Genomic DNA, 17,240 nt, shown 5'->3' with positions numbered 1-17,240 from the left:
TGGGCAAAAATTTTTTTTTAAGATTTTATTTATTTCAGAGACAGAGCGTGCAAGTGTGCACAGGAGAGTGTGGGGAGGGGGAGGAGCAGAGGGAAAGGGAGAGGGAGGAGGAAAGAACCTCTAGCAGACTGTGAGCTGAGTATGTGGAGCCTCATGCGGGGCTCGGTCCCAAGACCCCGAGATCATGACCTGAGCCCAAACCAAGAGTCTGACTGACGCTCAATCAATTAACTGAGCCACGCAGCACCCCTGGCATGGGCAAATTTTTAAAACTTTTGGTCATCACCAAAAATAGATGCCGCACCCTTAAATTCTAATAATATATATTTAAATTACTGATGTTCTGGAATTTTAAAAAATATTTTAGGCTAGGGCAGATGAGCTCTTCAAGACATATGGGTAGGAGGTTTCTGCTGTCACTGAGAGCAGGTTTTTCTTCAGAGCACAACAGCCCTCAGTAAGGGAAGACTTGGAGCATGGTCCGTTTTGTACAAGGCATAGACTCTTGAGCACTGAAGTTGATCAATTAGGATTTGGTGCACAACTGCTAGGGTACAATGGGCCCTAGCCTTCAGCAGCTCAAAGTCTTTATGGGAAATGAGACAAACCGTATTAAGTAGTTTTCATTCACTTAACAAGCATTTGGAAGGGTTTCCTCTTTTCCATTGTAGGTGGAGTTGGGGTATGCAAAATCCCTGTGTAGCCTCAGTTTCTGACGTCCTCCCACTCACTGTGCCCGTGCACTCTGAATTTTCTCCCTCTCTTCCCTTCAGCGCGAGTAATTTCTTTTCAGCGATGAACCCCGTATTCACTCTTTATACCCCTTCTCCCTTAGGACCCTTCTTTAGATTCAGTCTCTTGGAAAGAGAGTCCTTCATCCTTCTAGACCAGGTCAGATTTCTGTTTTGAACCTTTTATTTCCTAACACATTATTTTGTGTTTGTTTCTCTATATTCCTGATTAAATAATTAAGATCTGTCTCTTCCACTAGTCTGTGGTCTCTAAGGGCAGGGACGATGGCTTTTTGATCACCTTTATATCCCTAACACCTAGCAACATGTTGGGCACACTAGCAGGTAACTAATTAAAAAGATCTGTGGTAAATTATGTAATTATATGACTGCATTACAGCTCAATTGATTAGGACATTTCGAATATAGTTAATTTCAGTTGTGAGTAGATAAATATTTGAAAACTATCAATGCCCTCAGTCCACACAAAAATGTTGGCTATGGCCTCCTTACTCAACCTGTGGTAGCATTGCCATCAGCTGAGAGCCAGTTAGAAATGCAGGGTCTCAGGCTGACTGTGTCGCAATGTAGAGATGATAAGACTCCCCAGGTGTTTTCTTTGTCCTGGGTTATGTTGTAAGTGAGGGATTAAGAGCTCAAATGTTTTCTTTGCCCAGGCAGATCCCCCAAATGAGTGAAGCAAGCCAGTTATATAGGTAGAAACATGATAGCAGGTGACTTCTGACCCTGAGTCTCCTCTTAGCAGGATGGAGGGGACTGTGTTGACGTGAAGACCTTCAGCTTCATCAAATATAGCCAGGCTGCTCTACAGATCTAGATGTTTGCAGGGCCTGTGTTGTAAGACCGTTAAGCGGTTCAAGAGAAACCAGAAACACAGACCTGCATGGAGAGTTGGTAGGCTTCAACACTGACAGCTAAATTCAATTCCTTTTCAGGCAAAAGAATTGTGAGGGTCAAACAGAAGACATGTGTATGATAGTTCTAGTTCCAAGGTCCTTGGTTTGCAAAATCTCCTATAAATGAGGAGTTTTTTAGGAATGCAATAACATGTCTTAATTCCTCACTAATTCAGAATTCTTTAATTTTGCAAGTCAGAAAATCCTCTTTTCTCTAGCCATCTCATTCATTCTTTCTTTCATTCATCTACTTACCTGGTAGTCATTTAGTTGTACTTGCTATTGAGTGGGTCCTGTGCCAGGTGCAGAGGACCTAAAAATGAATAACCCATAATCCACATGACTTCTAAAGGCTTATGCTCTCCTAATGGCAATGTCATACTTAGGAAATACATTTTATGTTGGTAGTGCTACAACAGTTGGTCACATCTATTTTTTTTTAATTTTTAATTTTTTATTTTTTTTAAAGATTTTATTTATTTATTTGACAGACAGAGATCACAAGTAGGCAGAGAGACAGGCAGCAAGAGAGAAGGAAGCAGGCTCCCTGCCGAGCAGAGAGCCTGATAACGGGGCTTGATCGCAGGACCCTGGGATGTGACCTGAGCTGAAGACAGAGGCTTTAACCTACTGAGCCACCCAGGCGCCCCGGTCACATCTATTTTTGAGAGATGTTCTTAGGAAGCTTGCACTATAGCTGGAGTGGTCTACAGTCTAGATGGGGCAACAGGAGTAGATGGTACGGCTTTCCCAAGACAAAAGGCGTGAAGAAGAGTTATGAGAAGATGTGGTTCAGCAGAAAAACAATCCCAAAGGACTGAATTCTTTTTTTTTTTTTTTAAGATTTTATTTTTTTAAGAGAGAGAAGGAGAGAGAGAGGAGGGCCAGGTGGAGAGGTTCAAGCAGACTCCCTGCTGAGCAGGGACCCTGGGATCATGACGAGAGCCAAAGACAGATGCTTAAACAACTGAGCCATCCAGGTGCCTTCCAAAGGGCTGAATTCTGAATAGCATTTGTAGCACCCTTGGCAATTTTAAAATGTTAACATTCCTGCGGCACTTTCTCAGCTTTGTAATTTCTGGCAAACAAGAAAACCTACTTCGTCTTTGTGCAGGAGGGAGAGCTCCAACACCGAAGCGAGAGCTTTGAATTTCATTTCTCAGGTAGAGTCAAGACTTAATGAAGTGATTTAACCACATTTGGCATATTTCCTTTTTTTTTTTTTTTTTCCTAGTTGTCCAGGTTCTCATTTCTCCTGTTGGTTTGAGGGCATTTATCTGTCTTTGTTAGAGAAGTTCACATTACCTTGGGAGAAGCAGTGACATTTCTGAGAAAGCCACACTGGTAACAAACACTTCAGGAGGCTTTATATCAGGTTGGTGGCAGCTGTGATTAAGAGCGTAATAAAAATCAACTGAACATTTTATTCAAATACCACTTGTTGATTATCCCACAGTAGTGAGTGAGTGAAGGTCTAATTAATCTGTTATACAATATCCGGGACATGAGTTTCCATCCAGGATAAAATATGTTTTGTCTCATTTCACCTGAGCTTTTTATTTCACGGTTCCTCCTGTGTTGAATAGTGTTCTGATGATAAAATTAGTAACTTTTTTTTTTTTTGAGGCATAATGGTAATTTGCTTTCCAGAACACTTATAACCAAGTAAACAGGCTTGGATAACTATGGCCTTCAATATACTCCTACTCTCTGGATAGCACACCACTCACTTAGAATTTATTTCATTTTTAAAAAATTTTTTTTAAGCAAACTCTATGCCCAACGTGGGGTTCGAACTTATGACCCTGAGATCAAGAGTTGCTTGCTCTACTGACTGAGCCAGCCAGGCACCCCTGTAGAATTTATGTTAATGTTTTAGTTTCACTGTCTCCCTTCTGATTGTGAGATTTTCACAGCATGTTTTATTGACCCCCTCCTCCCCCACACTTAGCCACTCTAGCCCTCGAGCGCTACAAAATGCCTCCTCCATTCAGCAGACGTGTCACTATTCAGCATTATTTCTCTCCAGTGCTTCAGTGTGTCTTCCCGAATCAGTAACATCAACATGTCTACCTGATGCTGCTTCACTCATCCTGGAGAGTAGGGGGTCTAGAGTCACCCAGAAAAATCTTGAGTCTATTCCATACTCGAAGGCAATGCTTTAATCTAAACCTTCTTCTTGATTCTCTCCCTCAGATTACTTAAATCTTCCAAGTGTCTCCCCGCTCCCCAGCCTTCTGTATTTTGCACATCAGCCAACATAGACTTTTTCTGACGTGAAAATCTGATCACATGTGCCCCTTTTCTTCTTTAAAGTATCTCCGTGGTTTCTCACTGCCTGGGGAATGAGCCAGACTCCTCATCTCACACATAAGCTCCATTGGATTATGTCTGCAGTGTGGCCCTTCATAGCCACACCGGGCACTCCTGACTGCTTCCAACCTTTGAATGGGGCACTCAGGCCTTTCGTATGTGGCTCTTCCTTCTGTGGAATGGCACACAGCCCTCCCTTCCCCTGGTTCCCCATCCCATCTCCTGAGTACCTTCCTGGCGTACTACCTCTTCATCCTTGCTTTGAAAGCATAGCATGTGGAACTTTCATCCGGATTCCAGTCATGGTTCTGCCACTTACTGGTTCTGGACCTGGAATAAGTGTCATTCTGCCTCTCCGTGCGTTGGTGTCCTCATCTGTGAAACAGGGTAATACTAGTGCTCACCTCACCAGATTGTTGTGAAAACAAAACAAATACATGTGGGGAATTTGTCACATGAGTATATAATTATGATGGCTAAATCTATTAATCTTCAAATATCACATTTTATTTTACATTTGCAGTCAGTTTGAGGATAATACAAAGGCAAACCTACTATGATAAGCAATCATAGATAGAAGAAGGCATCCCAAAGCCAAACATAAATGATTTGGGGATTACCAATTAATTCGGATTAGTCATTTTCTGTTCTCTTTTGTTGATTAGGGTAATTAACACATAGTTTTTAAAAATTCAAGATTAAAATGAAATGAATTTAAATGAATCAGTACCTATATTGGAAAGAAGGAATGGGATGTAAAAATAGGTATTACATAATTGCTCAATTACCTTTCTAGTCTTAGCTGAACATTTTCTTGGAAGAGTTCCAACATTTTAAAATTTTAGGATATTTATCCTATTCTATTTTAGGAGACCAGGAGACTGAAAATTTGACATTGTGCAAACTCTGATGATTTATATAATTACCCTACTGCATAGCCCAGGTATGCTAAAGAGTCTGTTTCCTCCAGGACCAATTACCTGGGTCTAGGATTTGAAATGATAGTAGGGTCCAGTCCTGAGCGCTATGCTGAGGATCTCAGGAGACCTGATGAACAAGAGAAAGTAAGCACTTCCAGCTGATTTCTGGAATGCTGTTTAGATCTCTCATTGGCTCTGGGGCCAGATCATGCTTCTATTTAAAGCAATGGCCTAGGGCAGCCAGGAGTCCTGATGTTATGATACCCAGAAGTATCTATTTCATAGTTGGGAACAGAGTGTAATGTTTGGGATTTAGTGAAACTAGAACTTTGGATAAAAACAGGCTCCATTCTTGAAAATCTTCTGGCACAGAGGGAAGGAAGCCTGAAGAAACGTGAAGCAGGATCTCCTTGGCCTTCCCAGCCTCCGGGGATGGCATGGTCCTGGGCCTGAGGCCACCTTGCCAAGTTTCACTGGAGGATTAGGAAGTAGAAGCTCTTCTACTGAGTTACTGATCGTATCAGGACCCTCCTGAGAGTGAAAGCCGGGGCAATTATTTTCCTACTCCTGATTTGCCCAGAACAATAACAGAAACAAAGAATGTTCTTGGCACACCGGGTACTGTGGTTACCCTGAAGCTTGAATGAGGAGAGATGGTGAAAGAAAGGGGGCAAACAGATTTATTACAAATGATAGCTCTCCCCTGCTCTTCTTTTGTGTGGGTCCCTCATTCTGCCTCTCTCTTTTTCTTGCATTATCTATGTCTTTCTTCTGCCTTCTTAGGTTTAAGTGTATGTCTAATGCTCAGATGACCCATGCAATAATCAGATTCCTCTTACAGAAGCACAAAACCTCTTTTCTGTGAAAATGTCACTGTGTTGTAAACTACATTATAACAACATATCCTAGAAGATTACAATGTTTGTGAAGTCCCTGTACATTGACATTATTACTGTTTGCAATAATGCCCAATGCTTTATGTTCCAACTAAGCCTTTACTATCTCTGGAACATCTGCATTTACTGCAGGTCTAAGCACGATTTGTTTCTTTTGTTGGAGCTTTTCAATTTGAAGCCTATTATGAGGGCGGAGACATAACTATAGCTTCATTTCCTCTATGTGAAATCTGTCAGTGTGCTTTAACAATTCACTCATTCAATAAGAAATTAATAAGTGTCTATACTATACGCCAGACACTGTGAGAGTTTATGAGGGACACAAAGATACCTAAGATGTGGTCTCGTGCTCAAAGTATTCACCGCTGCCAATGTGTGTGTGTGTGTGTGTGTAGACTATCTGCCCTGTTTTTAATTACAAATCAGTTCAAATCAAATGTTTACACTTGGAAGACTCTACTATGATCGGCAATAATATACATATGTCATTGTTTATATATTTAAATGAAATGTAAACATTTATTTTTCCTCACTTCTACCCCCCCCCCCCCCCGCCCCCATCACATCCTGGGTGTCCTTTCTATGAAGCTGAGTCATCCAATGGTGGCTATTCCTGAACACGAAACTCTTGATTCCAAAGAGGTAAATGTAAGATACAATTAGAGATGTAGTTATCCATTTCCATGTGATACTAGATTGTGGAAATAAATATTATTTAACAATATTAATAAGATCGTGCTTTTTAATCCCCTCTTTAAATTTACATTTTAAATTTTTTATAGATTTTATTTATTATTTGACAGAGAGAGACACAGTGAGAGAAGGAACACAAGCAGGGAGTGGGAGAGGGAGAAGCAGGCTTCCCGCTGAGCAGGGAACCAGATGTGGGGCTTGATCTTAGGACCCTGGGATCAGGACCAGAGCCAAAGGCAGATGCTTAATGCCTGAGTCACCCAGGCACCCCATACTCCCCCTTTTATTTTAAAAATAAAACTAACTGGCCCACTTTGTGGTGTTCAGAAGCAACTGATACTTGAGTAAGTAAATTTTTGCTTCTTGACATGAAAGGTGGTTCTAGAGGATCCCATATGTGTAGCATCTTGATCACAAACCAGCTCTTTCTATACCCATGTCCGCCTTGGAGCTTACCACTTTGGATTCATATGCGAAACCCTGTTGCTGTCTTTTGATGGTCAAAGTGTGTCCGCCATACTTATGGTGGGTCTTCTGAAGAGTATCACCAGTATCTCCTGGTGTCTCAGTTTCAGCTCATTGGAGAATGTCTGCTGTCACTGAGCCCTGCCCCTGATCCTTTGGTAAATTCGGCTTGCGTCAGGTAGCATGTAGGCAAAAACATGCCAGCTGAAATGGAGTCTCTGATTTTCATACAAATATGTAGTCACTTTCACATTTTGAGCTGACGAAAAATAAATAAAAAAAAAAAACCAAACACCAAAAACCCTCTGTATTTCTAGAAATACTATACCAAACAGGCAAAGAAAAAATTCTGTATAGGAATTTTGATTTTCTGTTGATCAAGAGCAAGAATAACTAAACAATGTTTTCTTCTTCTACATCCTTCCAGACAAAGTGGTAAATGTGAGGGGGAAAAAAGTGATTTTTAAAGGACTTATCTTTCAGAAGGGAGTTAAGAAAGCCCATGCTTTCAAATATCCTTGCAAATGAGACATGGTCAAAAAAAGAAACATAATACAAAAGAGAAGTAGGAATAATAGAGTTCTAAATAAAATGTAACTTTTCCCCAAGCAAATTTTCTATAATTTTGGGCATCTTATCCACTTTTCATAAACTGATGTTCCTATTGTTGCAAATTTTAAAACCTTTGTTATATGGGACCATGTGGCTTTCTGCTGTAACATTAGGCATTAAACTAGAAAATTGTGTTATGAATAGATGTGAGTTTGTATCCTTGAGCACATCTTTGATTATTTTTAAATTGGATTATTGGTTCCATGAGTATGGACATATGGGAAAATTTTAATAGATATAGCCAAATTACATTCCTGAAAAATTATAACAACTCACCCTAGAAGGAGGCTGTTTTTACAGCTCCTTTCCTGTACTCTTGCCAGGACTGAGAATTATCATAATTGTCAATTTACTGAGAATTTGCTATATGTTGGAATATATTATACACTTTATATGCTTTATTTTACTTATCTTCACAAAATGAAGTTAAGTACGCTTACTTCCATTTTACAGATGAGGAAACTGAGACTAAGGGAAATCAGTATATTGCCTAAAGTGAAATAGCTGGGAAGTATCTGCTTCATCAGGAATTGAATTCAGATCTGACTGCCTAGAGCCTATACTCTTAAGAACTCTACCATACTCTGTCCAGCTCTCTATCCAAATCTCTATCTATGCTATCTAAATATTCCCCCCCTTTATTTTCTTTTTAAGATTATTTATTTGAGAGAGAAGAGAGAGAGAGAGCAAGAGATCACAAGCAGGGGACTAGCAGAGGGAGAGGGAGAAGCAGGCTCCCCACTGAGCAGGGAGCCCGATGAGGGGCTCCATCCCAGGACCCTGGGATCATGACCTGAGCCAAAGGCAGACACTTAACTGACTGAGCCACCCAGGCACCCTAAATCTTTCTTCCTTTTAAAATCATGCCTGGGTGGCTCAGTCAGTTAAGTGTCTACCTTTGGCTCAGGTCATGATCCCAGGGTCCTGGATGGAGCCCCAAGGTACACAGCTCGCTGCTCAGTGGGGAGCCTGCTTCTGCCTCTCCCTCTGCCTGCTGCTCCCCCTACTTGTGCTCTCTCTCTCTCTCAAAAAATAAAATCTTAAATAAATAAATAAATAAATAAAATAATATTTTAAAATATTGATTATTTAAAAGGAATTATTTTTCACATTTCTTTGCATTTAAAGAATTCTGTATTTTTCTACTACTTTTGTCTATTTTGTTTATGCATTATGTTATACATTTATCTACTGGTATGGTAATATCTTTCTTACTGAGTTGTAAACTCCCTTTATATATTAAGGATATTAATTCTTTGTCAAATGTGCTAGCCCTTTCAGTGTGACAGTAGCAGATTATGTAATAGTAAAAATTTGGACAATTATGTCCAAAAATAGAATGAATACATTTTACACATTTCAGTGAGTGTTTTCCAAACTTTCCCATTCAGCCATTGACTTAACTTGCTCTGTGTTTCTTGTCACTGATTAATTAGGTTCTTGACTTGGTAACCTGCAGAGGCTTATCTTCTCTCCACTCTTAAGCCATTCCTTCTGCCATCTGAGCCTTTTCTTTCTTTCATCTTTTTTTCCAAGTAATCTCTACTCTCAACACGGGGCTGAACTCATAACCCCAAGATCAAGCGTCCTGTGCTCTACCCACTGAGCCAGCCAGATGCCCCCAAATTTTACAAATTTTACGCATTTCAGATGAACGTAAAAAGAAATAATCAAATGTTCTTTCTTTCAAACATCATAATTTTGGCTCAAACTCACATAGGCTGTTTCTACACAATAAGAGTGTTTCTGCACAGGAATCGAAAATCAATTGGTTATTTAAAGAACAAAAACATCCAGTTCAGATAATAAGTGCTGAATTAAGGACTTTGGAATGTGTTGCAAAAAAGAATAGCTTGGTGCCATATTTGCATTTTTTGCATCAATTATCATAATTTGAGAGACAAAACTTAAAATTAAGCTAGTGGGTAAGATTAACAAAAGATGATTTCAATCTCAGGTTTGGAATATATGAGAGTAAAGAAACTAAAGTTTGAAGTTTAATATTTATGAGAGATAGTGCGTTACTGTTGGTATTAAAAGAAATGTAAATAATTAAGCAAAAGACCATTTTATTTTTCCAGTGTGCTATATTTTACTTGTTAGTAATATTGGCACATCTTAGAGCAATTTCACAACTTCTTACAACTCCTTATGGTATGGTATGTGGCAGGCTGTAATACTGACCCGTACATTTTCCACAAACCCTCTTATTTTTTATTTATTTACCTACATGGCACCAACTGAGAACATGATCTGTTTTTAATAAAACAATTCTATTCTTACGACTCTATGGCCTAAGGAGTAACCCATTCCAGTTAAATACCCAGTGAAAATAAAGAATTGTAGAGGAAACTTTACTGGATCTCAGAAATCCCCCCTTGGCTTTTCTTTCATTTCCTAAAGCTAAGTTTGTCTTTCTTACTACCAGAGTCCCACCTCTTATTTTCAGTCATGTTATTTGTAGATAACTAGTTTTTGTAAAAATTTGCTTTGTAATTCCTTTAAAAACTAACAGACTTCAGATTTATCTGATTGGATTTGCCCCTTGTTTGTTTGTTTCTTAACATATAATGTATTATTACTTCAGGGGTACAGGTCTGTGAATCATCAGTCTTACACAATTCACAGCACTCAACATGCCACATACCCTCCCCAGTGTCCACCACCCAACTACCCCATCCCTTTCACCCTTCTCCCCTCCAGCAGCCCTCAGTTTGTTTCCTGAGATTGAGAGTCTCTTACGGTTTATTTCCCTCCTGATCCCATCTTGTTTCATTTTTTCCCTTGTTTTTATAAATCATATGATTTTAAAAATACACTTTAAAAGAACTAACTCAAAACAACATTTCCAGTTATAATCTAGTTCAGGGGTTCTCAACTCTGGCGGAATATTAGATAGACTCCCCTGGGACTTTTTAAAAGCCCCAGTAGCAGGATTTCACTCTAGGCAAACTAAGTCAAAGATCTCTGAAGGGAACAAAGGGGGTGGTTGTTTGAAAATCTCTCCAGGCTGCACAAATGGGTGACAAGAATTGAGATTTTCAAATTCTAGCTCCTTTCTTGATAATCTAGGAAAACAAATAAGTTATTCGATCTCGGAAACAAAAATTTGAAAGTAAAAGCAGGAGAATCCTCAAGAAATTTGTTTCAGGGAATTCTTCGAATTAATAGAAAACACGGGGTCACATATTTCTGCCTACCATGATAAAGATTTAACATGTGCTTTCTTTCACCTGGTAGGTTAATTTTGAGAATTAACCCAATTAATTTTGAGAATCTGTTCTACATTAAGATTCACTGAAATTTTCTTAGTAAAACCTAAGATTTCTTTGTGTTTTCTTTGATATTCCACAAGAGCTTGGAAAATCTTTAGCCTGGGCCAAGCTGAGTGTGGGGAGTTTCATGGGGGATAGTACATTCCAAAGGATTTTTTTATTTAGCATTTTATATGGTACTTTAAAAAATCCTTGGCCAGTGATGAACCCTCATACAAACAGATGAAATCCCTAAATAATTGATTTGACCTGATCAGTTTTCAAAGAAGCTCACTTTCATACTTGTCAATTGTTCACTCACAGCAAGGCAGTAATTCCAAAGTAGGTGTATCTATAACACCATCTCATTTATAGCAAACTCCCTGCCTGAGGTAAACGATTTCCGCGTAGAGTTGCTTAGAAGAAATTAAATTCTAGTTGCAATAATTGTTTCTGATCGTATTTATCGTGTCTTGTGAATTCAGCAACTCTTTGATCCACAACTACTCTGTAGCCCTCTTCTCTTTCCGCAGGCTTAATTGTGAACGTTGTAATGGGGGAAGAGATAGAATTAGACCTGCTGCTCTTCACATCGCCAGCTACACGCAGCCCTGGGTCCATTTTATTTTTCACTTGAGGGTCAATTGATTTCCAAAAACATGATTAGATGCAGTTGACTCTGACCTTTTGGATCCACTTGCTCTTAACACAACTTGAGAGCTAATCATTCACCAGCTGCCCATAAACACATACTAGGCAAATTCTTCTCCTGTTTTCTCATTCCTTCTCTGTGCAGAGTTTTGATAAACATTTAAGAGTTGGCAAGATAGCAATAGTGCTAGCAAGGTGACTACAACTGATTTGCTGCTGTGGTGCACGTAAGCATTTTGTGCCTATTTTATTTCAAATTCCAGAACCTCCACTGACGTTTCAAATTCTAATCTTAGGGGAAAGAACGTCTCCTTCCTTTATCTCCAGTCTCCAGATGAGAACATAGGGAAGAGAAAATGAGTGTCTTGTCCATGGAAGCCACTCTCATTTTCTGGTTTGATTCAAGGGTAAAAACGAAATTATCAAGAGAAATGGGCCCACTCTGTTCCCTTGAGGCAATTTCCCATAAATGTTATTTCTCAAAATCAGGCTTTGATAAATCCTGGATTGCTGAGTTCAAGGTTGTAATCTCGGGCAGGAACTCAGGATCCGGTTATTATTAACTGCTGATTAAAAGAAAATTCATAGGCTTTGATAAACAACTGCCTAGAGAGCCAGAGTAAATTTATCTAATAAACACAAATAACATGAACGCCCAAATGGTTAGCCACCCTGCTTAGGTATCCAGGTAGACAAGGCAATGAAAAAGAGAAGGACGTTCCTAGAGCAGGTTTGGCACCCCCATTGAAATGACTTTCTTGGGTTATAAGCCTCCTGCCTGTTTTGGGGAAATATAATTTTAAAAAATTCTGCTGGCCCAGAAATCATCTTCTTAAAGATAGTAGAGAAAGGAAACACTTTTGTTATTAAATAAGCATTAAACTAGAACGTTATATGCATCACAATCACACAGAGATGGCAAAGACAGGAAGAAATCTCACCCTTCACATAGTCAAGGGGATACAACCCATTATATACATGTTTGTCAAGATAAACAATAATTCAAGGCATCCTCAAGTAATGACTTGGCAGTAGTATTTATTATACATAGTTCATCCTTAATTGCCTCGCAATTGGGGCAACCATGTTAGTTAATTGTCTTTATTACAAGCAAAAGTACACTTTTCATATCTTTATGATAAGAGTTAGTTTTACCACTTGGAGCCAGGTGTCAGCTAAACTTAGCCAAAGTTAGGCTCTTACCCTCTCTCAGAGACTAGGAAACAGGGAAGCTGTCTCATCTGGACATTTATATACAAAGGAATGGTTCTCAAAGTCCTTGAGAAAGACATTGCTGGGTCTTAAAGCTGACAAAATGCCCATTGACTTTTCAGAAGAATGTATATGTATTTCCAAGGGAGTCAATTACAGTGACAAGTTTTTTTAAAGTAGATGCTCTATGAAGGAGGGAGGGAAATTGCTTCCCATATTTTCTTTTATGAAAGATTTATTTATTTACTTACTTATTTATTTTAGTGGGGTGGGGGAAGGAGCTGAGGGAGAGAATCTTCTACAGACTCCCTGATGAGCAAGGAGCCAGTGCAGGGCTCAGTCTTACCACCCATGAGCTGAAACCTGAGTTGGATGCTTAACTGACTGAGCCACAGAGATACCCAGCTTCCCTTATTTTCAACAAAGAGAATGAAGCCTCTTCTTTTTAATTTCCCTTTGTTCTTTCAACTGGTGGACAAGGGGCAGATCTGCAATCTGAAAGTCTTACTCTGAAGTAGTCAATAAAAAGACAAGCAAGTGTCATTATTTTTCTTTTCTAGGGACACAGCTGAATCCAATGTAAGAGAGGTGGGGGTTTTGTAAAATTGAGGTCCCTCCTTCAAAGTCATCTCAGTAGATTATTGTTGGTTTGGGCATTGTCATGAGTCATGGTAAAGCTGAGCAAAAGTCAGGGAACTAAGTGGACTTACATTCCTCTGTGTGCTAATTTCTCAAGATAAACAAAATAAGATCAGGGCTTATAATTATTTGGAGCTCAGGTTATCCAGATATTAAATGTTTGACCCCAGATTTAATGTGATGCTCTCTGGTATCTGTTATATGTATATTCTCTATCTATCAGGCTACTTTTATAGCACGCTTAATTACTGCATGTTTTATAACTCTGGCTTCTGGACAATAAATTCTGATCTGGATCTTGTGTTTTCACACTGAAGTTAGTAGTTACATAAATGTCCAAAATACATTTAAAATCTTTTGGAAAACAATGAGTATATAGCAATAAGATTATATATATTTCCTGTAAATAACATTTTTTGGGGAAGTCTGGTTTCATAGTTACAAGGGCACATACATAGATCGTTTTGCTTTCTTTTGGCAGAGAGAAGTATACATGAATGGTTTTGTATAAGAAGGGAAAAAAACTCACACAGCACATTCTTTTAGGAAATGCTTTCTGTAACATTGGTTTAAAGTTTTACACCCTACATTACTTATTATCCAAAGTTCACTAAAAAAATTGGGATTTGAGTCCCTTCAAAATTATGATGTTTAAAAATGCCTTAAGTTCTTATTTATATTTTCTTATATCCGAAATAAGTGTGTTGTTCAACTGGCAGCGTGAGACAATCCCGAGCCTCAACTACCAGGGGGCTCGTCTGAAACATAAGGATTTATTTATTTATCTTATTAATGAACTTCATCTTTCTGAAATGTCAGACCTTTGTTTTTCCCAAGTTACTGAATGCCGTATGTACTGAGATTGGCAAAGGTAATTAAAGACTTCACAAAATGTCGAAAATCCCAACTCTACCTGTCATAGCATAATGCATCCCTTCAAACTGCGGAACTGTGATTCCAGACATGACTTTGATCTGCCTGTGAGTTCAGGAAGAACTGAGAAATAGTGCTGTGTTTGCCAGCATGGTCACAGCGGATGAGCTACCTAGTCCTCTTCGATCTGACTTAATTACTTACATAATTATAAATCGTAAATGAAAAGAATTCAGAGGACATTGAGTCTAGTGTTTGACTGAATGTTACTATCCTGTCTGTACTTATATCCTTGAATATCATCTGTTTAAGTACTTTCAACGATGCAGTTGATCATTTATAAGCCAGACACAATATGGGTTTTCATATATGGCCAAGACAGTCTAATGACTACACCACCAACAAAAACAAATAGAAAACACTGGACAAACCAGGGTTTAATTTCAAATGCTGTGGCCTTGGGCACTATATTTAATTTTTTTGAGCCTCAATTTCATTCTCTGTAAAATGAGATCAAGGGATAATGGTGAAGATTTGCATTTATGCATGCAAAGTGCTGAGTGTATAAAATACATAACACTTCATAAGCATTAGCTAAAGGATGATGATTCCTTTAAATCTCTTGCAGTATTAGCTACCGAATGTTGGTACTTTCAGGAAAATCAAATAGACAGTAGTTTTTATTTGTTAGAAAAGGAGGAGATGTGATTTAGTCATTTCCTCCTTCTATTTTAAAGCTTTGGAGAACCCCAGATGATGAAAACTACAGCTTAGGTATTTCATGACTACTGATTTTCTGTGGCCAGAAAAAATTAGTGCAGTGGTGGAGCTACCCCCTTGTTTTAGTAGCTTTTTCCTTACCTCCTCCTTCTCATCTAACAAATGTAGTTTCTCCTAAATGATACAGAATGTGTCCACGTTTCACAATTCTGCTTCACTGCTTGGCCATGCAATACTCAGGTTTCTGGTCTGCTTTACTTAGCCCTTGTATGTAGCTGGTGCTTCTTTTGGAGTCAGGTCTCCCAGACAATGGCTTCATCATCCTGTGATCCAGCCCAGGGCAAAACAGGGAGGCTTGCTTACAGAAGAGCAGTGGGCCTCTTCTCTTCTCCACCTGCCATTTTGGAATGCTCCATTGGCACCCAGAAGTATAAAGTTATGGACATCTCCTTCCATTAGTGCCATTTCGTCATTGTTCAATCAGAGTGCTGTTTTAGAACTAAATTTCTCTTCTGCCCTTATCTCTGATACTTTCTTTTAAACTTCCTTTCTTGACTTGTATAATCTACTTAATCCCTCCATTAAGTTTATATCTTCTGTGCTGGAGAGTCCAACCTTGTCAAATAGGAACACATGGAGATGGATGGATAAAGAAATTATGAAAATCACTCCCATGTTATACAGTAGCATTATAAATCCAGTTGAATCAGTATATGGAACAACAACAAAAACAACAATAGGGGCCCCACTTGCTGTCTGTCTTTTGTAATGGTCCATTTTGCAAAAGCTGGGATTTGTTCCAGTCCCACTTCTCGTTCCCTCCTTGTCTGAGAGATTACATTCTAGGGAATGGTGGAGTCATCAGCGCTAAAGGAAAGGGGTGGGACAGCAGTCAAGTGACGAGTAGGTGAGGGCTTATGGGTGGGATGTGGAAATGCTGTACCTTAAGGCTGCACCAGCCCCCCAAAGCCATCATAATCCTTTGCATGAGGCCAGAGCTGCTTGCTGAACTCTCAAGAGATCAGAGTTTGATGTGAAGGTACAGCTGTAGGTCTTTATTATGCCGTTAGTTGTGTAACAAGAAAATAGCTCCTAAGGGGAAAATAAAAATTTCCCACTATAAATAATTTTTTATATGAGACTCTATGTCCAAATGCTAATATATACATTTTCAGGTGTAGTTTTGGTATTTTATTTATCTCATCAACCTAACTACTATTCCCTCTTGTTTCCTAGCAATGAAGTTGGAGCAGAAGCTGGAAACAGGCTGCGCTAAAGTTTTCTGGAATGCTGGTGCTAATCACTTGCTAGATTTGATGTTTAAAATTTTTTTTTCCTATGAGTGTTTCCTTTATGAACTGCAGTAGAAGTAAAAAAAAAAAAAAAGTGTCCTGCAGGCATATAACATCACAGTACCCTACTAATACCCAGCGTAGAAAAGATTTATCTATAGCTTCTTGCACCACTGTTAGAGCCTTTAATGACTTCTATTAAGCTGACAACAATATTAACATGCCCCTATATTTAGCTGCCAAATAAAGAAGAATCATGGGTAAATAGAAGAATGGTTGTGACTATTTTTCAACACCACTTTTATTTAATGCATACATTACTTACTGAATCAGGTTTTATTTCCCTTTAGATTGATTGGTTGATTTTTTTATGTGTTTAAAAAAATGAGCAACTTTTAAGAAATGAGCCCCTGCCTGCTTTCAGGGGATGCTAATATTCAGAGGTTCATTGTGGTGATCTTGAACATGAGAAAGTTGCCATTTCACATAACTCACACAGTTTTCCTGTTCTGTTTGGGTTCCATGTTACCGGGACAGACCCCATACTAGGGGCAGCCCAGTGATGTTGAGCTTCGTGTTGTTGGGATGTTCTTCACATTGTGGTTTCTCTGTTGTCACACAATTCTTGTGAAGGCTACTTCTGAGTCAGTTCATTCTTATAATCTTGGGAGCAGTAAAGACCACAGAGCAAAACCATACTTTGATGACAATCCTGGGAGCCCACTCTACAGCATATCTAATGCTCACCATATTGGCCATTGGTCCTCGTCTTGTCTACCTGGTTTCCTTCTTCTAACCTTCTGTCCATCTGGGAAGCCTAGAGCAATATGCACTAATCAGGAAACCATGGCAATTCCAGACAGGGAGCTCCTGGTAGCAGGTGAGCCTTCGTAATGGCTCCTCTACTTACTTCTTGCACATAATCCTTGTTCCCTTGGAGCCAGCTCTGTTTGAACCACAGTTCTCTTAGACCACTGCTGCATTACCCCACAATCCTGCCCAAGGCAAAGCAGGGAAAGTTGTCTACCAAAGAACAACTGTTCTTTCTCATT

The 17,240-nt window shown here is 39.1% G+C and overlaps 1 protein-coding gene across 4 annotated transcripts in view; it reads left to right on the top strand.

Moving 5' to 3' along the window:
- Nucleotides 1-16,895, top strand: part of MLIP (muscular LMNA interacting protein) — a 247,151-nt gene extending 230,256 nt beyond the window's left edge. For 2 of the 4 annotated variants that reach the window (XM_032864514.1, XM_032864511.1), the window contains 2 exons: nt 6,366-6,419; nt 16,133-16,895. In XM_032864514.1, the coding sequence (XP_032720405.1) occupies nt 6,366-6,419; nt 16,133-16,138 (60 nt within the window). In that variant the 3' untranslated portion in view covers nt 16,139-16,895. The remainder of the gene's footprint in view (nt 1-6,365; nt 6,420-16,132) is intronic. The other 2 variants (XM_032864512.1, XM_032864513.1) reach the window with 2 other exon arrangements.
- Nucleotides 16,896-17,240: the final 345 nt, after the last annotated feature.

This window comes from Lontra canadensis, unplaced genomic scaffold (assembly GCF_010015895.1).
Source record: "Lontra canadensis isolate GAN:19392208 unplaced genomic scaffold, GSC_riverotter_1.0 scaffold27, whole genome shotgun sequence".
In the NCBI taxonomy this organism is placed as follows: Eukaryota; Metazoa; Chordata; class Mammalia; order Carnivora; family Mustelidae; genus Lontra; species Lontra canadensis.
Note: the sequence above shows the minus strand (reverse complement) of the source record. Positions and strands in the feature narration are given on the sequence as shown.